We start from the raw sequence: 20,978 nt of genomic DNA, 5'->3' as shown, positions 1-20,978 counted from the left end.
GGCAGATATCTAAAAATACCTCGAGACAATAGAACATGTCCAACTTGTAAAACCTTAGAAGATGAAAATCTCTTTCTCCTCCACTGTCAAATTAATAATGTTTTTCGTATAAAACTTTTTAATGACATGGCAATAGATGATCCTATTTTTCCAAATCTATCTGATACACAAAAACTAGTAGTCCCACTAAATCCTTGTAATATAAAACAAGTGAAAAAATACAGGTATCTTTATAAAACAGTCTTTAGAGCTGAGGACAGAGGACTCTTAGTTAGTTTTACTTGTATATATATATAGAGAGATAGTTGTGTGTTCAACTCAGTTATTTTATTGTTGTTGTTACTTTTGTTTAAGTATAATGTTCCTTTTATGACAAATAAAAAGTATATAATGAACTTGGCCCAGTAGTTTCAGTGGCAAATGATAGTAAAAATTTACAAATTTTATGAAAATTATTAAAAATTTACTATAAAGGACAATTTTGGTCATGTTGGCTTATTTTAAGGTCTTACTTTGCTGTAAATTATTGAGCAATCATCCGCGTTAATAAGTATTCATTGAAGAAATTAATTTACAACAAGCGATAATGAATGCTATTTGCACTCGATAATGCCCGCGTATTCATCCGTTTGTTGATCGGTTACAATTCAAACACGAAAGTTTCGTCAGTGGAAATCACGTCCGCAACTATACATCGAAATGATGTACAATCCATGATGTATGTAACTGTTTTTTTAACATATGCAAAAAGTCTACTATTTCAAAGGGAATCTATTTGATATTGTATAATATAATTTTAAAAGCACAAACATACTTACAATTTATTCATTGCAACATAGTAGTCAGGACTGTAGTAATTGTCAAACGTGATTGTTGTCTCATCGAAAGATGAAATCATTTCAGACACGTCATTAATCATAGGAGTCAATTTAAAGTTGTTTGGACTGCCCTTCTGTTTCCATATCTGTATCACCAATAATTCAATACAAAACGATGAAAGACCGACCTAAAATATCAGACTCATATCTATAAATTGCCAAAATATAAAGAACAAACTTATTTGGATTAATATTATTAAAATGGTATCCCATCTATGATGAGTTTAATTATATACTTTCGCTCTATACATATCGTATCGGTAAATCAATTCGTGAAACAACTCAAAACAGATGAATTTCTTATTTCAGGGCATATTTCGGAATTTTAATCCACCTCTGTATAATCCTTTGTATTCTATACAGACTATAATTTACTATAGCCTCACTCGTACCTCTTATTAAGTGTCATCTATATTCAAAAGTTTGAAACAAATTTCTTCAGAGACGAGGTTTTAATTGATTCAATTTAAAACGAACTACTCACATCTTCGTTGTAATTCCAGTACTTGATTAAGCGAATAAGATCTTTAACTCGAGGGGGGACATACTTCACAAATTCAACTTGCTGCCTCGCCACACATTTAGCATAATAATCCCTGTTATAATACTCTTCTTCCATTCTATCGTATAATACTTGTAAACTTCTACGAAAATTTGACGGATCTAGAAAAAACAAATTCAAATAAGTTGGCGAAGCAGCATAAGTTTAGGTTGTACATAAGAGAAGTATGAAGATGCAAAGACATATCCGATTGTAACTTAATGTGTGGGTTCGTTGTGTAGTCTGTCTGCATATTTCGCCCTTTTATATATACATTTGTTGTTCGTGTTATTGAAAAATTATCAGTCATTTTCTATGCAATGTTATACAAGAATTGTCGAAATTTGCTTATTACTTAAAGTAAAATACCATCTTTGATTTTCCCGCATTATTCTTTTGTTTAATTTTCAGAGTTTATCTTTGTTTCAAATAAAAAAAAAATACTTGGCAGTATTTGCCTGTCCTGCACAGTAGAAAAAATATCACACAAAAATGCATTTCATTATGAGAAAATAAACAACACTGGGAGTTTATTAATATTCGCCTCTTTTTCACCTGTGTACATGCTTTAGTAACCTTGTAACCTTAAGTTTCCAAAAGATTCTGTAGAAACCCGAAATAAAAAAAATGGTGCTCTGAATCACCCAATTTATATGTTAATGTCCTAAAATTGCAATGTAAAACAGGATTAATTCTATGCAACTGTCAAATTCAAGGGAATATTTTTTCGAACCTTTTTCGTATGCAACCTGGTGTTAAGTACTATGAATTGGGATTGCTACACCTAAAGAAGACATTTTCGTTGAATAAACTGAATGTGATTTGTTTCCATGGCAATACTGTTTATTTCAAGTATCACTGTCAAGTTTTGTCATAATCAGTTCAATAGTTTGAGAAATTAGTTATCCACGGTTCCAGGATTTATAATTTAATACATCAGACGCACGTTTCGATTACATAAGACTCACCAGTGACGCTCAGATCAAAAATGTTTTACAGCCAAATAAGTACAAAGTTGAAGAGCAGTGAAGACAAAAAATTTCAAAACATCTAGTATAATGAAATATAACAGCTAGAGCGACTCGACCAAAATGTCTTCCAAAAATCCAAATCATGATAGAATATAGTGTTGAACGTTACCAAAAAAAATATTTCAAGAATCTTCTCCTCTAAAAACTACTAGGCCAAATACTTCCAAACTTTAACTGAATGTTCCTTAGGGTATCTAATTTATAAATATTTATGATTTGGTGGTATCACCCTTAAAGAAACACAGATTTTAAAGAAAAACACGTGACTTAAACTGAAAAAGGATACAAATTAGATTGTACAGATTGTTCTCTCATTGTTTTTATACTTCATGCTATTTTACTGAAGTATGGCAAAAACATTGTAAACTGAGGCGTAGCCAAGGTTGACAATGTTTGAGATGTACCAATCTGCTCTATCACCCTCTAAACTATATGTCTTATTAAATTTATTATACTGAATGTCCTATCATTATTGTCTTTCACTGTTGAATATAAAGTATTTTACCATGACGTAACGTACATAAAAAATTTACAGACATTAGAAAAATTAACAAAGTGAAGCAAGATGGGTCTTTTTATTTTGACATTCTATGAAAAAGTTCTGAGTCAAAACGTACAACTAGAACATTGCAATTAATTACCGGTACCAGTATTTAATGTGAATACAATTCATTGTGCTTTAATTTATCCATTTTTGATTGCATTGTTTTAGACAGAACAAGAGGTTGGCACTCCAAAAGATGTATCCCGCTCAGTCATGGGATAGAGTAAATTGTCTCCCTCGTATTATCCAAATAAAATCTGGCATTTTAATGTGAAGGTGTAATGTAATACAACCAAATCATAGTACGTCACAACCGGTTGCATACGAAAATAGGACACAAAAAAAAATCCTACAATTAAGCAGTTGTAGATAATCAATCCTACATTTTATTGCAATAAAATAATTTCTTGGTCATAAATTAAACATATATCTTTGGTATTTCAAAGCCCCATTTTTTATTTGGGGTTATTATATAATATTTTGGAAACTGGAGGTTTCATGATTACTATAAAGTTTGTACACCGGTTGAATAAGGGAGAAGTTTGATTGGTTAACTTCCAGTGATGGTTATTTTTTTTAAATGCAATGAAACGTTATGTGAAATTTGTTCTATAGTATTCAGAAGAAAATTGATACACTCGATGCATCCATATCTTAAATAAAAAAAAAATCTCTAACATGATTTTATCTGATTTCATATATATCTTTTAATTATACACATATCATTGAGATTGGAAATGAGGAATATGTAACTCAGACAACAAAACGACAAAAGAGCAGATAAAAGCCGAAAGCCATCGATGGGTCTTCAATGCAGATAGAAAATTCCGCAACCCAGGTGGGTCTCAGTTGGCCCCTGCATATTTGAAAGCTGCAAGTCTAAATCCAGATATATTTACTTAAAAAAAAGATGTGGTACGATTGCCAATGAGACAACTATCCACAAAAGACCAAAATGACAGAAACATTAACAACTATTAGATTTGTTTTTGTTAATAAAAATGCAGTGGCTCACATGCATAATTGCATATGCAGCACCTGCATACGGGGTACATATCTCCCAATTGATACGATATTCCCGTGCTTGCATTTCCTAACATTATTTTCTTGATAGAGGGTTACTGCTCACAAGGAAGCTATTAAACCAAGAGTTCCAAATGGTGAAGTTGAAATCATCCCTTCGAAAATTTTACGGACGCCATCACGAGTTGGTTGACCGTTATGGAATAACCGTTTCACAAATGATATCGGATTTGATCCTTACGTCGTAACTACAATCCCCTTCCCTTTTATGAATTTGACCTACCGAATTAGACTTTTAACCGGATTTGTAATCACATAAGCAACACGACGGGTGCCGCATGTGGAGCAGGATCTGCTTACCCTTCCGGAGCACTTGAGATCACCCCTTCTTTTTGGTGGTGTTCGTGTTGTTTATTCTTTAGTTTTCTATGTTGTGTCATGTGTACTATTGTTTTCTGTTTGTCTTTTTCATTTTTAGCCATGGCGTTGTCAGTTTGTTTTAGATTTACGAGTTTGACTGTCCCTTTGGTATCTTTCGTCCCTCTTCTCTTAAAAGTTAATACTACCTTATTTTGTAACTTTTTGTAGTCCTAAACTTTCGATAAAATTTTCTGATTAGGATAAGATTATGTTTCATAATTTTTATCCTATACCTTAATACTTCTATCGCTGGCTTATGTACAGATCCAATTTGAGCTCACGGATATTTTAAAAAGATGCCACAACAGTAAGATACATAAGAGAGACAAATAATCAAAATGAGTTCTTAATAAAGGTACTAGCTCTGAGCTCGTGGTAACCATTTATAACTTAAGGTAACATACACAACAGGGATGTACCTCTGTAAAAATAAGCTGCACGTTTTAATCATGTTATATTGTCAAGGAAATGTTTAGCTTCGTTTTAATCGTGTTCTATTTGTATTTGCAAGAAAAAAGTAAACTTCTCAATGACAAAATTTTGGAAAATCAAACCGGCAAAATAAATTTTAGTCAAGTTTCGTACCACCTTAAACAAACCAACGTTCATCAAAATAATGCATGCACTTTGTAGAAAAATCAATGTTTTTAAAAACGGTTTCTCACACAGAACAACACAAAGGGCACTCCTATAAGAATAAGTAAAAGGAATAACAAACCATACATTTATGAACTAGAGGCTCTAAAGAGCCTTTGTCGCTCACCTTGGTATATGTGAATTAAACAATGAAGCAGACAGTTCCTGACAAAATTGTGTTTAGGTGATTGTGATGTGTTTGTACATCTTACTTTACTGAACATTCTTGCTGCTTACAATTATCTCTATCTATAAACTTGTCCGTGTAGTTTCAGTGGAAAATGGAAGTAAAAATTTACATATTTTATGAAAATTGTTAAAAATTGTTTATAAAGGACAATAACTTCTTAGGGGTCAATTGATCATTTTTGGTCATTTTTACTTATTTTTGAGTCTTAAATTGTTGTACATTATTGCTGTTTACAGTTTATCTCTATCTATAATAATATTCAAGATAATAACCAAAAACAGTAAAATTTCCTTAAAATTACCAATTTAGGGACAGCAACCCAACAATGGGTTGTCTGATTCATCTGAAAATGACCTAATAAACAATTTTACCCCCTTGTCAGATTTGCTCTAAATGCTTTGGTTTTTGAGTTATAAGCCAAAAACTGCATTTTACCCCTATGTTCTATTTTTAGCCATGGCGGCCATGTTCTTTGATTAAATGGGAATTAAAACACAAACTTTATTCTAGATACCCTAGCAATCAATCAGATGAATTTTGGTTTGAATTAGTTCAGTAGTTTCAGAAAAGAAGATTTTTGTAAAAGTTAACGCTGGACGACAGACGACGGACGACGGACGCCAAGTGATGGGAAAAGCTCACTTGGCCTTTTAGGCCAGGTGAGCTAAAAATCATTTATAGAACTCATTAATTCTGTTAGATAGACTTTTAAGAAAAGACTTACCTATGACGTCAATGACCGGAAGTAAGTCTACCTCAAACCAATCTCTGTCCTCAGCACAACATACTTTAAATTGGAGGGTGAAAGGAGTCGGCGGTTTTGTTATCTGAATTCTAATTCTGGTTTCTGTATTTACTGTAGCAAGCAAATAATCTCGGAAACTGGAGAGTATTTTCGGCATATTTTTTCGTAAATCATCAACATTTCGAAAATCGTTGACCACTACCAATAGATCCACATCTGAATGAGCCCTTACCCCAGTGCCTTTTCCAAGTGATCCACCCTATAAACAATAAAACATGTAGAAGGAAATTAATTCAATGAACAATCATGATGTGGTTTGCCGACAATAAACCTAATTAAAATATATTTGATCATATTTGAAATGTTCCCTGAAAAAAAACTCTGCTTGTTGTGAATTAAAATTCGAATTTTAAATATTGTTAATAATAGTCTACTGATATATTCTAAAAAGCATCTTTTAACATAAATGTTTATAGTATTTTTAGCCAATAAGGCATCATTTTGAAATATTTTAAAAGATTTGTATAAGTGTACTAAAGTATCTGCAAGTGGAAAGTTTCAAATAAACCTATTAAAATGTTGAATTTTATTGATAGTCTATAGACAGTATAGTATACCTTAATTACTTCTTTGATGTTATAACTTGGGTGTTTGTGTATCAGACGAACAACTGTGTCTATAACCTCCCTACAACTAACAAGATATCTGGTGTCTGGTCGGACCATCCTGTCTAAGAATTGTTCCAATGTCTCTCCCGATGAGAGTCCAGGGAAATAACCTGCCATTTTTAGCTCTCAAACTGCTAAACCAATGAAATACAAAAGCAAGATGTAATACTAAAAGAAAAAATAGAAAAACAAGTACGTGTTAACTGTCGCAAATCGAGTGTATAGTACCGAGCTACGCGTATAGTACCGAGAAACGCGTAGATAGATGTAAAATGATATACATTAGCGACAGATCAAGTTTTCCAAAAAAACTGAAATCACTAAACTAAAATTTTGAATCAAAACCAAAAAGTATACAGATCTTTAGATTAATATAAGAAAGAAGTGTGTAAAGTTTTAAGCAATAATCATAAATTATTTTTGAGATACAGCGCGACATGTAAAAAAAAACTCCCCTGTTTAACAAAATACTCAAGAACTCCAAAATAAAGTTTTAAATCATCACCAAAAAATATACAGATTTTTAGATTATTATAACAAAGAAGTGTGTAAAGTTTTAAGCAATAATCATAAATTGTTTTTGAGATACGGCACATCATGTAAAAAAAACCCTCCCCCTTTTTTTTACAAAATACTCAATAACTCAAAAATGAAATTTTAAATCATCACCACAAAGTATACAGATCTTTAGATTAATATAACAAAGACATACGTAAAGTTTTAAGCAATACTCATAAATCGTTTTTTAGATATGGTGCGACATGTAAAAAAAACCTCCCCCTTTTTTTTACAAAATACTCAATAACTCAAAATTAAAATTTTGAATCATCACCAAAAAGTATACAGATATTAAGATTAATATAACTAAGAAGTGTTTAAAGTTTTAAGCCATAATCAAAAATCGTTTTTGAGATACGGTGCGACATGTGAAAAAAACACACCCCTGTTTTAGTTACAAAGTGCCGTAACTCAAAAAGTTTTAATCTTATATTCACCAAAAAGTATACAGATCATTTGACCATCATAAGAAACAACTATATCAGGTTTCATGAAATTTGGATAAGTCGTTCTCAAGTTACGGTGCTACAATTTGACGCCGGACAGACGGACGGACACCGGACATTTGTATACCATTATACGTCCCGTCAAAATTTTGACGGGCGTATAAAAATGGAATTAAAAAGGATGGCTCAAGTTTCCTTAATTTGCGACAGTTAAGCCGTGGAATCTGACCTTTCTTTTTTTGTCAACATCCAATGACAATTTTCATTCTAAACGAATTGCATAAGGAGAGTGAGTAATTGGTGTGTATCGTCACTTTCAGCACTAAAGTGCTATTTTTCGAACTCACAACCTTAGGATTGACAGGCTAGTGCTAGTTACACTGAGTAGTTCTACTTCAACCACTCGTCCACCGAGGCTCCTATTGTGAAAATCATGACTTTTAAAATATCAATTATTATAATATTGCACTTACTGATTATTGTGTATGTAGTTATTCTTCTCAGTCACACATTATTCGTTTATATGTAAGGGTAGATATATTTTCTACAGTCATACCTATGTGTATACAACTTCCGTTAGTAAACGATGCGTATATATATATATAAAATAAAAATCTTTCACATTACGTGTTATTTATTATCATTTGACCTTAATAAGAGTTATATATGTAGATAATAACCCGTGGTATCTTGCGTCTTTTTAAAGTTTATGTAAGTTTACGAGCACTTCTAGATATGTCTATTTCGTGAAAAGACATGTTTTTCTTCACATTCTTCGAAAGAACAATTTAAACACATTGCATTTGATGCAGTCTAATTTCGTGAAGTTTACGCACATGAGACAATATCTGAAAAAGAATAATTTTCATGTCCCATCTTTCACAATGCAATTATTTTTTTATTCAGTCATCTTTTGGGAAAATTTTAAGTTTCAGTATTAACTCGAGTATATAATGCACCAACTGCAACCAATTGAACATTCTTTTTAATATTTCGTCTAATAAAATATTAAAATTTAAATGGTCACCCCCACCCCCCCCCCCCCCCCCCCCCCCAAAAAAAAAATCATGTTGTCCCCTGTTATTTTCTGAAAACTAAATCATTCAAAGAATATCTAAATTCAGTACAGCCTTCCGATTTTCACGAATCTCGTAGATTATAAAAAAAAATCTCCATCACGGGTCTGGGTTTGTTATAACTAAAGCATCATGCATGTAAGGAAATTTTGCATTTAAGGGTCTCTTAAATGTTGTCCCCATGGGTAATTTCCCTCCTGTTACCGCTGGGTTTTTTTCACCTGTGGACACTAATGAAAGATCAAACATTTATTTAAGAATTGAATGCTTATTTTTGTAAATTTATTGGGGTGTACAAAACGTTGACCGAAGTACATTATGTATGAAGCGCGGAAGCGCTTCATTCTAAAAATGTACGCACGGTCAACGCTTTTACAACCCTATAAAGTTACCAAAAAAAGCATTCAATTCTTATAATTACATTTATTAAGCTTGGATCATGAAAACACGATTTTTATCAAGTTTTATTTAATTCACCTGTGCACTTTATTGTGGGACCTCGTGTCATCATGAATGATAAGTTCTATTGTCTAGTGCAATTGCTTACGGAATAACATGTGATGTGCAGTTAGCCAATCAGAATAACGTATTATAATGAAACATACATCTAATGTAATTATTTCTTGTAATGCATCATTTCCTGCATGTATGACTCCACATGTTTAGGTGAATAGCAGCCAGTTTAAACAAACTGAACTCCTCAAAGATCAAAATTTTGAGAAAAGTAATTTTGTTGTTCTCTTCTGTTGCAGCCTTTTTGTGTACCTTCTGAGAATATTTCATTGTCAGCACTATAACAGTACGTGTGTTTTTATAGTATCTTATCAAATTGATATGTAGATGGAAGTAAACTTTTACACAATTCGGGTAAATGAACAAAAAGTACTGCGGAATTCCTTTCTGTTACGTTATGTCATGTTACTTGATAAAAAGTAACAGCATAACCATAATCAGTAACAGGAAGGATGTTCAAGACAATTTCACTGATGAATCAAAAAGTTAATATACATTATATGCCAACCATTTCATTTAATTTAAGTTATCATCACCATATTAAATAAATTTCAAAGTAATATACAGTATAATGAATGAAAAAAAGGTCTTTGCGTTTTGATAGCAGCAGAGAACATTAATGCAATTCTAGTATATAGTAGATAATAACAGACTGGAATTAATGTTAGAATTTTTCATTACCTAGGCAGATTTTTCATCTTGAAAATACAGTTTTAAAGGATAAATGACATTGTTTGCTGTTATCTTTCAATTGTGACCAATCTGAAATGATGTATTTTTCTTAAACTATAAAATAATGCATTTTTTTTAGAGAAAAAAATCCTTTCTGTTTCCAGCTCTGTCCTGTTACCGTTGTCCTGTTACTCAAGATTCTTTCATGTTACCGACATATCTGACTTTATTTTAGTTTATTTCTAAACTTTTTGTATACATGGTATAGCAAATGCTAAAATCAATAATTGGCATTTGATAAACTATCGCAGGATATACTTTAAACCACAAATAGTGTCTTTTAAAAACTAATTCCTTATTCCCATTAGAATCTTTTTAAAATTGATTCACTTTGGTAACAGGAAATAACTGGATTTTTTTTGTACCATTTTTTAAATTGCCATTGTTACCACATTTAACAATTGTTTGAATTACAGACAACAGTTCCTAGATCATCAATGTGTGTTCTACGATTTGTGCTATTAAAATACCGAATCTAAAGTCAAATTGTTTTTTTTTTCTTCTTGCCAAAATATTTGACTTTTTCAGATATTGTCTCACATATATTCTAAAACTTGATAGCCTACTAATATGGTTGACATGGCTAAAAATATAAAAACTGTCCGAGGACTTCTTGCCCCTTATTTGAAAAAAGAAACATCATTTTTGTTTTGTTTTTGCCTTATATCTGAACAACTATCGTAACAGAGAGAAACTTAAATACAAATATGATTTGCAAGACTAGATTTACAAACAAGTGACATCATGAAATCGTGTATGACCCATTTTTTGAATGTATTACCCTGTAATTGCATTTTTTATTTGATCATTTTTGGATAACTAAATAGATACCCCAAAGATGATTTTGGCCAAGTTTGGATTAATTTGGCTGAGTAGTTTCAGAGGAGAAGATTTTTGTAACAGATTATTAAGATTTATAAAAAATGGTTAACAATTGACTATAATGGGGTCAACTGACCATTTCGGTCATGTTGACCTATTTGTAAATCTTACTTTGCTGAACATTATTGCTGTTACAGTTTATCTCAATCTATAATAATATTCAAGACAATAACCAAAAACTGTAAAATTTCCTTAAAATTACCAATTATGGGGAAGCAACCCAACAACGGAATGTCAGATTCGTCTTAAAATTACAGGGCAGATAGATCTTCACCTGATAAACAATTTTAGCCCATGTCAGATTTGCTCTAAATGCTTTGGTTTTTGAGTTATAAGCCAAAAATTACATTTTACCCTTTTGATCAATTTTTAGCAATGGCGACCATCTTGGTTAGTTGGCCGGGTCACCGGACACATTTTTAAACTAGATACCCAAATGATGATTGTGGCCAAGTTTGGTTTAATTTTGCCCAGTAGTTTCTGAGGAGAAGATTTTAGTAAAAGTTAACGACGACGGACGACAGACGACGGACGACGGACGATAGACGACAGACGCAAATTGATGTATATTGACTGCTAACTTATGGTGTCCGTACTGTGTACTGTGTACTATATGTATTTGTTTTCGATAAAAAAAAATTATACATACAATAGTTGTTGAACTTGGTACACTGATTTTAATCACATGCAAAATCATTCACAAATTAGCATGTATAAACTCACAAAATGCTAAATCAGTTCTACAGTAACCAATACAATTGTATTGAAAAGAACAGAAACATAATGATTCCTTGAAAGTTTATAATTCGTTAAATTTTCAGCTCAAATCTTCATACTAGACTTCCATTAGGCTTTTCAAAATAGTAATCAAAGTACTGAAATTCTGAACATCGGATGACCGCAAGTTCTTGTGGATGGACAAAAGCACTTGTCTCAGAAAAAAATCTCATCTCTATACCTAAAACAATGATTTATTATTTTCTGAGACAAGTTCGTGCGTGGATGGTGAATAAATGACAGGAAATTCAACCTCACCGTAATAAATATAATATTGATCATAGTGATACAAATCAGTACACACTGGTTTGGTGTTATATATTATATTAATATAACAGTTATATGTATATATAATGTCCATCCATTGGTACATAATTCTATTCTACTATTCTTATAAAAGTGCAGTGAAAGTGCATGGTGGACACTCTTCTGTAAAAAATCGATTTCTTTTGATTGGATATGAGATTATGCCGGAGAAGGCATTCATATTTTTCCGCAAAAAACAAACTTTCATGCAGAGTTACCGGTCCTTGCGGGGATTGCCGCGAAACGTTCTTGAGATATTCTTCCACATGTTTCCAAGTTTTCACAATTTTTCGGTACGTGTGCATATATATTATCAATAATTTTTACTTTTACATATATATCTGACGACAAAACATTTTTCATATTAATAATTTATGTTCTAAATTGAAGAGATGTATTTATAAACAAGAGTGCACACGCTGAAATGTCTAGCCTTCTTTACTAATCATTGATATTATGTTGATAGTCCTAAGTATATAGCTTTATTTAAAACTGTCACATAAAGTTAACATTGACCAAGATAACTAAACAAAGATCAATGAAACATGAAAATGAGGTCAAGGTCAGATGAACCATGCCAGGCAGACATGTTCCATACAACAAATAAAGTTGACCTGTTACTTATAGTTTAGGATAAATAGACCAAAACACAAAAACCTGCGCAACTAGCATACAGATCATAAATTATTTCCATACACCAAATATAGTTGATCTATGGCATATAGTATAAGATAAAAAGACCAAAACTCAAAAACTTAAACTTTGACCACTCAACCTGAGGTCAAGGACAGATGACATCTGCCCGCTAGACATGTACACCTTACAATAATTCCATACAACAAATATAGTAGATCTATTGCATAAAGTATGAGAAAAACAGACCAAAACACAAAAACTTAACTATAACCACTGAACCATGAAAATGAGGTCAAGGTCAGATGACACCTGTCAGTTGGATATGTACACTTACAGTCCTTCCATACACCAAATATACTAGCCCTAATGGTTATAGTATCTGAGATACATGTATGGACTTGACCACCAAAACTTAACCTTGTTCACTGATCCATGAAATGAGGTCGAGGTCAAGTGAAAACTGTCTGAGGGGCATGAGGACCTTGCAAGGTACGCACATACCAAATATAACTACTATAGTAGTAACTACTAATAGTATCCTATTACTTATAATAAGAGAGAATTCAACATTACAAAAAAATCTAAACTTTTTTTTCAAGTGGTATCTGAACCATGGAAATGAGGTCAAGGACATTTGACATGTGACTGACGGAAACTTCTTAACATGAGGCATATATATACCAAGTATGAAGCATCCAGGTCTTCCACCTTCTAAAATATAAAGCTTTTAAAAAGTTAGCTAACGCCGCCGCCGCCGCCGGATCACTATCCCTATGTCGAGCTTCCTGCAACAAAAGTTGCAAGCTCGACAAAAACGATAAGGAATGTTACTTTTCAACTCCTTTTTGGCTGCGTATTTATCATGTTATACAGATCGGTTACAAACAAAAACGAAAGTTACGTAATGGAAATCTAGACGATAGCAATACGTCGGAATGCCGTCGCGATGTAAAAGTATTTTTTTGTCCTCTCTGTCTGTTATAAAGTGAAAATAATTATGGCAGCTCATTAATTGTCGTGTTTTGAAGCCGTAATTTACCGATTGTCACCTAATAGTAAACAATCAACAACGAAGCATGGATGTTGAGCAAATGTATAACATGTTCAATCAAGTAATAGTTTATTTCAGTGACAGAAACAGGCGTATTACGATCACCGGATTTTTACGAGAGGGTCATGATAATGTCAATTTGAATACCGAAAATATGTCGGCGAATTGCTTCCTGCTTTCCTGGAAGGAAGCAATTAAAAAAATATAAATAAGTGTGGACAAATTAAAGAATTTTCTTCAGAAAAAATTACACAAGTTTAATAATGACAACTCACCATTTTGTTACAAAAATATAACGCATCATTTTTTTTTTAATTTGAGGTTTCATATGACTTTAACTAATAAAGTTACAATGTAGCATCACTTTTGTATTCCGTTAAAGTTTTGATTTCATTTTTTAACTATAATAATTGATAAATTTGACAAATCAACCAATATGGTCCAAACATATGTGTTTAGTCGAGCTCGTACCTAGACCGTACGAGTATACTCATACGGGCCGACCATACGTTCGAGTATACTATAAGTACGGTCCGGACCGTACGCGTGCTCACATTATCTGGAACATATATGCATGCAGCATTATTGAAATAAAATCATTTATACTTGTAACCACCATGGGTAATACACAATACAGAACCGCATCCGCGTATACTTTATTCAATTCATCTTCAAAACATTTTAAAAACAAATACATTTTCCCTTTAGAAAACAAAACAAGCATGCAATTGTTGGTGACCTTCTGCTGGTGTCTGTTCTATGGTCGAGTTGTCTCTTTGACACATTCCCCATTTCCTTTCCCAATTATATGGAACCATTGAATGAGTGATGAAAATCTACTAAGCACTACAAAATGCATGAATGTGTGGAATTCTGTGTCATTATATATATATATATGTTGATTTGAAACAAGAACATTATGGTTCAAAGTCTATTTTTGAGATTTACGGACCATTTCAGGCTGCTATGGAGCCTAGCAGACACTGAATGGATTTATTTTTATGTTTCAATGTCAAATAAAGGCTCCAAGATATTTCAGTGTCACCAGCACATGAATAAAAAGAAGGCTATGTTGGAGTTTCGTGTGGATGTACAAATGTTTTCTAAAAAATACCAAAAAGCGCACCTAATAGTAAACAATCAACAACGAAGCATGGATGTTGAGCAAATGTATAACATGTTCAATCAAGTAAGTTTATTTCAGTGACAGAAACAGGCGTATTGCGATCACCGGATTTTTCCACGCAAAGTGGAAAGGGATTAATATAAGTTGTAAAAACTTGTTTCCCAATCCACTATAAATAAATATGTTTAAACTAAAACTAAAGCGCACTATAAAATTGAAAATGGAAATGGGGAATGTGTCAAAGAGAGAACCCGAACATAGAAAAAACAACAGCAGAAGGTCACCAACAGGTCTTCAATGTAGCGAGAAATTCCCGCACCCGGATAGCTAGATAACTTTTAAGAAATGTTGTCTGTTTGATTGAGAGAAAATCGCAATACAAATATCAGATTTATGAGGACCAAAATCAGATACTGTAAAAAATATAATTCAAACTGATAAGAAATAATTTCCACGAACAAAAGTCAATGCTTTTCATTAGATCTATACTATCGGTTATAAAAAAGCGAATTGATTTTTTTATCATAAAAAAAATGTTTGGACTTTAACGGTGCTTTTTTGTGGACTTAAGTTTTCTTGTGGACTTTAAAGAAGGTAATTTTTTTTACTTTAGCGGCGTGGTGGACTTTAGTGGACTTTGGCGGTGTTGTGGACTTTAGAAGAATTCGACTTTAGAGGAATTGTGAACTTTAACGGTGTCACAGTGGTCTGTTATATATCTCATTTTAGATGAAAAATTTGTAAAATATAAGCATGATTTTTTTTAATCGCGGTCAACCAAATGGTTATAAGCTAAGGGGTTATATTAAAGGAATACGGGTTCAATGAGTTTAATTATTGACTTGCAAGTCAATAATATATCAGCGATGTTTTTTAGTTTATTTTAACAAATTTGGATTTAAAATGAATGCTTACAACAGTAAAAGAGACTAGTATATAAATATAATGTAGGCCACAATCGTTGCAATTTGGGAACAATATAAACTTCTTTTTTTATGCACGTCAACAAAATCACAGGAAAACAGCATCGATTGTTACCTTGATTTTACTTCTTTGTCTTGTCCGACTACATGTACTAGAATGTCCCTCTACAGAGTAGCTAACTGGTCAAAATTCTATACTCTGGATCCCAACACATACCCGACCAAAAAGTCTATTTGTTGTGTTAGCGCTGATAAAATCTGTTAGGCCTATCAACGTAAATGAAATTTCATATCAGCTCATATTTAAAAATACCCTACAATTCTGATAACTTACAATTTTTTAGAACCTGACCCTGGTAAAAACTTTTCAAATTATTGCAAAAATCCGTAGCATCAACGCACATTTTAAAAGTAATGACGTCATTCATGAATGACGTAGGCCCTACATGATGAATGACGTACATCGATATCATTCATGCAAACTTTCGCGTATTTTTCAATCTAGCGTAGAATACAAAAATCCTGCAACATTATGCGTTATAATTTGCTACGTCTATGATGAGTTTGTTTACAAATCGTGAAAATTGTGCTAACATTTAAACTGTTTTATTGATAATTTTATTGTCATTTTCTCGCCTGGAAAATGTGAGCAATACTGACTTCCAATCAGGTGTCAGATAATGATATTGGAAATGTTGATTTATGTTAAGATTTTCTCTGATTTTTTTTAGCTCACCTGACTCTGAGCTTTTCTCATCACTTGGCGTCCGTCGTCCGTCACTTGGCCACAATCATTACTGGAATAACTAATTTAAAAAATGTGTCCGGTGACCCGGTCAACAAACCAAGATGACCGCCATGGCTAAAAATAGAACACAGGAGTAAAATGTAGATTTTGGCTTATAACTCTGAAACCAAAGCTTTAGAGCAAATCTGATATGCGGTAAAATGGTTTAATAAGTCAAGATCTATCTGCCCTAAAATTTTCAAATGAATCGGACAACTGGTTGTTGGGTTGCTGCCCCTGAATTGGTAATTTTAACGGAAATTTGGCCTGTTAGGTTTTTATCTTAAATATTATTATAGATAGAGATAAAATGTTAACAGCAATAATGTTCAGCAAAGTAAGATCTACAAATAAGTCAACATGACCAAAATAGTCAGTTGACTTCTTAATGAGTTATTGTCCTTTATAGTCATTTTTTACCAATTTTTAATAAATGTTTGTAATCTTTTACAAAAATCTTCTCCTCTAAAACTACTGGGTTAAATTTAACCAAACTTAGCCGCAATCATTATTAGGGTATCTCGTTTCAAAAATGTGTGGCGGTGACCCAGCCAACAAATCAAGATGGCCGCCATGGCTAAAAATAGAATATAGGGGTAAAATGTAGATTTTGGCTTATAACTTTAAACCAATGCATTAAGGGCAAATCTTACAATGGGTTATATTGTTTATGAAGTCAATATTTATCTGCCCTGAAATTTTCGCTGAACTGGACCACCGGTTGTTGGGTTTGCTGTCCCCAATTGGTAATTTTTAATGAAATTTTGCCGTTTTTGGTTACTATCTTGAATACTATTATAGATAGAGATAAACTGTAAACAGCAATAATGTTCAGCAAAGTCAAATCTTAAAATAGATCAACAATGACCAAAATGGTCAGTTGACCCCTTAAGGAGTTATTGCCCTTTAAAGTCACTTTTTAACAATTTTCATTAATTTGGTAAATTTTTGTAAATTTTGTACAAAATATTTACCTCTGAATCTAAAGGGAAAGGGCCAAGTTTATTAAATATAAAGAAAATTGCAAGTAGCAAGAATGTTCAGTAAAAGTAAGATCTACAAATACATCACTCATCAAAACATAATTTTGTCATGAATCCATCTGTGTCCTTTGTTTAATGTGCACCTAGACCCAGGTGAGCGATACATACATAAAGCCTCTAGTTTAATTTACAGTCTTCATACATGTCATATATAATTTTCGAGTAGAAACAGTCATTCAAAATGAAAAGGAGTTATTTGAGGATTTTGGTCATCCTGACTTATTTGGAGATCCCTCTTTGTTCATTAATTTTTGCCATAACAGTTTGGCCATTTCTGTCTAATTTCCATGTATTTATAGCTTTCCCCATTATAGATAAATTGATAAAAATCCTAGTCGAACAATGTGTAATTGTGAGTCGATTGGCAAATTCGATCTAATTGTTTTACTTGTAGAAATTGTCCTGTAGAACATTTTTGCTATCAACATGATTAATATTTCTTTTTATTTAGTTTTCAAGATAATTACAACCCTTTCCGTCAATTTAAAAAAAAAGATTTGATAAAAGTCGTAGTGAAAGGGAAGTACCTTATATTGTAGTTGTTTTGTAATTTCGGACAAAATAGAGATTTCAAATAAAATTAATGACAGCGCAATACTTCCTCTGACTATAACGGGTTTCAATGTAACATTGTAACACCTAAAGAGGAAAAAAATCAATACAGTAGTATGAAACAATTCTGGACGTACATAAAACATAAACGTACAGAGAGCAGTGGAGTGGCACCACTACGAAGTGAGGGAATTCTACACTCACACCAAGTGGAACAAGCAAACATCCTTAATAAACAGTTCCAATCGGCTTTCTCCATCAAAGAGACATACAACCAGCATGAGTTCTCATCTCGATGTCAGATGTCAGGAAAATACCCGTCAGCTGAGGAACTCACCATAACAGAGAATGGTATATTAAAATTGCTTATAAACATCAATCCAAACAAAGCAGTAGGACCTGACAACATAAGACCAAGATTGCTGAAAGAGCTGGCGAAGGAAATAGCCCCTATACTCACACTGATCTTCCAAACATCAATCGAAACAGGGGAGGTACCATCTGACTGGAGGAATGCCAATGTTAGCCCAGTCTTCAAGAAAGGTGAGAGATATAGAGTAGAGAACTACCGACCAATATCTCTGACCTGTATATGCTGCAAACTCATAGAGCACATAATCACAAGCCACATCATGAACCATGCAGATCGCCACCAAATTCTATACCCATTACAACATGGCTTTCGCTCCAAACGTTCTTGTGAAACCCAGCTAATTGAATTTGTGGACGACATCACTAAAAACATGAGTGCAGGTAAACAGACAGACGTACTAATAATGGATTTCTCTAAAGCTTTCGACAAAGTTGGTCACAGCCTACTCGTTCATAAACTCGAATACTACGGAATCAGAGGAAATGTCAATAGGTGGATTGCTAGCTTCCTATCACATCGGACACAAGCAGTAGTAGTGGATGGAGAGAGCTCATCACATATTGATGTAGAATCTGGGGTACCCCAAGGCTCAGTCCTTGGGCCTTCGCTATTCCTGTTTTACATCAACGACATGCCTGATGGAATTAAATCTACTATTCGCCTATTTGCTGATGACACCATAGCCTACCTCACAATATCAAACGACAAAGATTCCAACGACCTACAAAAAGATCTAGATAAACTGGCAATATGGGAAACCAAATGGAAAATGGCCTTCCACCCAGACAAGTGCAATGTACTCACCATTAGCCGGAAAAACAACACCATTGCAACATCATACAAACTACATGGTCACACTTTAGAACCTGTCAAAAACGCAAAATACCTGGGCTGCACATTCACGTCAGAAATGAAATGGAATGACCATGTTAACAACATCTGCAACAAAGCCAATAGAACAATCGGCTTCCTAAAACGAAACCTGAACATCGGATCAACGTATGTAAAGGAAAGTGCGTACAAAACACATGTTAGACCAATAACAGAATACGCCAGTCCTGTATGGGATCCATACAACAAAACAGAAATAGACCGACTAGAGATGGTCGAGAGACGTGCAGCACGTTATGTGATGAATAAACACCAAAATCACTCAAGTGTAAGCAAGATGATAAACCACCTAGAATAGAGATCACTCGAACAAAGACGAAAAGATGCAAGACTAACCATGCTCTTTAAAATAGTAAACGAGAAAGTTGCTGTGACAAAGGAAGATCGTTTGATTCCACCTAAACGATTGTCAAGAAATATGCATGACAGAAGCTTCCAAATTCCAGCAGCATCAAATGATTACCGGAAATTTTCTTTCTTTCCACGAACCATCAAAGATTGGAACAGTCTCCCTCCTGGAGTAGTGTCAGCGCCGTCAGTCGAGGCTTTTAAAGACTCGGTGACAAAGCTGAACTAAATTCAAACAATATGGGGGGAGGGGGAGGTTCCGTATGCGCACCGAAGTCATGGCAAAATATTCAGTTTGTTGATTGTGGCCATTATCCGGTAGAAGTAGAAGTAGAATGTGATCAAGGCATTAAGCATTTAGACAAAATATGCATTGACCATGTTGGCACACAGACACTTGTCTCTGAAAAAAAAACCCTACATGTAATATGTAATATATAACTTGGTTAAAATATTAAAGATAGTATATAATAATTAAATACAAGTGCTTGTGTATTCGGGAAAATATTACCTTATATTTGTCAAAATAAAGATAAAAAAACCCTCCCAAAATGTTGGGTCAGCAGTGCTCCTTAACTTAGTACACTACTTTGCCTTTTCATTTTTTTATCCTTACTGGCGTTAGGCTTCACTAATGAGTTTTTTTGCCTGGTTGGTCTACATTATACGATAGATATATCGACCAGGTGAGCAAACAACAGAAATGGTTTGACCATAGATGTTATACCCATAAATAATGCTCAACAGTGACTCCAATTTAAAGGTTTTATGTGCGTTGTAACGGCTTTCGCAGTTATCTAATTATGACATGAACCAGTTAGTCGTTGAGATGACATGTAATTGACAATCTAGACAACAGAAAAACTTCTTAGAAGTTAAACATTGTTAAACATGCTAAAATTCAGAAAGAAACAAAATCAAACTATATATTTTATATTCACGACTTGATTATGAAAAAATAATATTCTTTCAGATAAAATAATATATTACATTATATTGGGTACTACATCTATGGTATGACACATCCACATTCCTGCCAGTTATATAACTTTCTTACATTCGAGTGCATTGCATGCAATAAAAATCTATTTAAAATGATTCTGAACCTCTTCCTTACTCGGGCTTCCTTACCACGCTTACCTTGGTCTGCCTTTGTTTTACATCCACAAATCCTAAAGTTAAGCTGACGTGTCATAGGTGCTGATTATCTTGATTGTGAATTCTACTTTCAGAAAATAAAAACTAGGTTAATGCATTGATTTCCCACAAGCAATGTACTAAC

The 20,978-nt window shown here is 33.2% G+C and overlaps 1 protein-coding gene across 7 annotated transcripts in view; it reads right to left on the bottom strand.

Moving 5' to 3' along the window:
- Nucleotides 1-20,978, bottom strand: part of LOC134681019 (2'-5'-oligoadenylate synthase 3-like) — a 49,249-nt gene extending 28,271 nt beyond the window's left edge. The window contains exons 1-7 of one of the 7 annotated variants that reach the window (XM_063540376.1): nt 20,837-20,978; nt 16,439-16,564; nt 15,818-15,969; nt 6,626-6,810; nt 5,988-6,267; nt 1,363-1,541; nt 819-1,006 (exon numbers count right to left, since the gene is read on the bottom strand). In XM_063540376.1, the coding sequence (XP_063396446.1) occupies nt 819-1,006; nt 1,363-1,541; nt 5,988-6,267; nt 6,626-6,793 (815 nt within the window). In that variant the 5' untranslated portion in view covers nt 6,794-6,810; nt 15,818-15,969; nt 16,439-16,564; nt 20,837-20,978. Of the gene's footprint in view, nt 1-818; nt 1,007-1,362; nt 1,542-5,987; nt 6,268-6,625; nt 6,811-8,153; nt 8,257-15,817; nt 15,970-16,438; nt 16,565-20,836 lie in introns of those variants that run through there. The other 6 variants (XM_063540378.1, XM_063540380.1, XM_063540377.1 and 3 more) reach the window with 6 other exon arrangements.

The sequence above is a fragment of the Mytilus trossulus genome, chromosome 8 (genome assembly GCF_036588685.1).
Source record: "Mytilus trossulus isolate FHL-02 chromosome 8, PNRI_Mtr1.1.1.hap1, whole genome shotgun sequence".
Classification (NCBI taxonomy): domain Eukaryota; kingdom Metazoa; phylum Mollusca; class Bivalvia; order Mytilida; family Mytilidae; genus Mytilus; species Mytilus trossulus.
The sequence above is the reverse complement of the archived record's forward strand: the minus strand, read 5'-3'. Positions and strand labels throughout refer to the sequence as shown.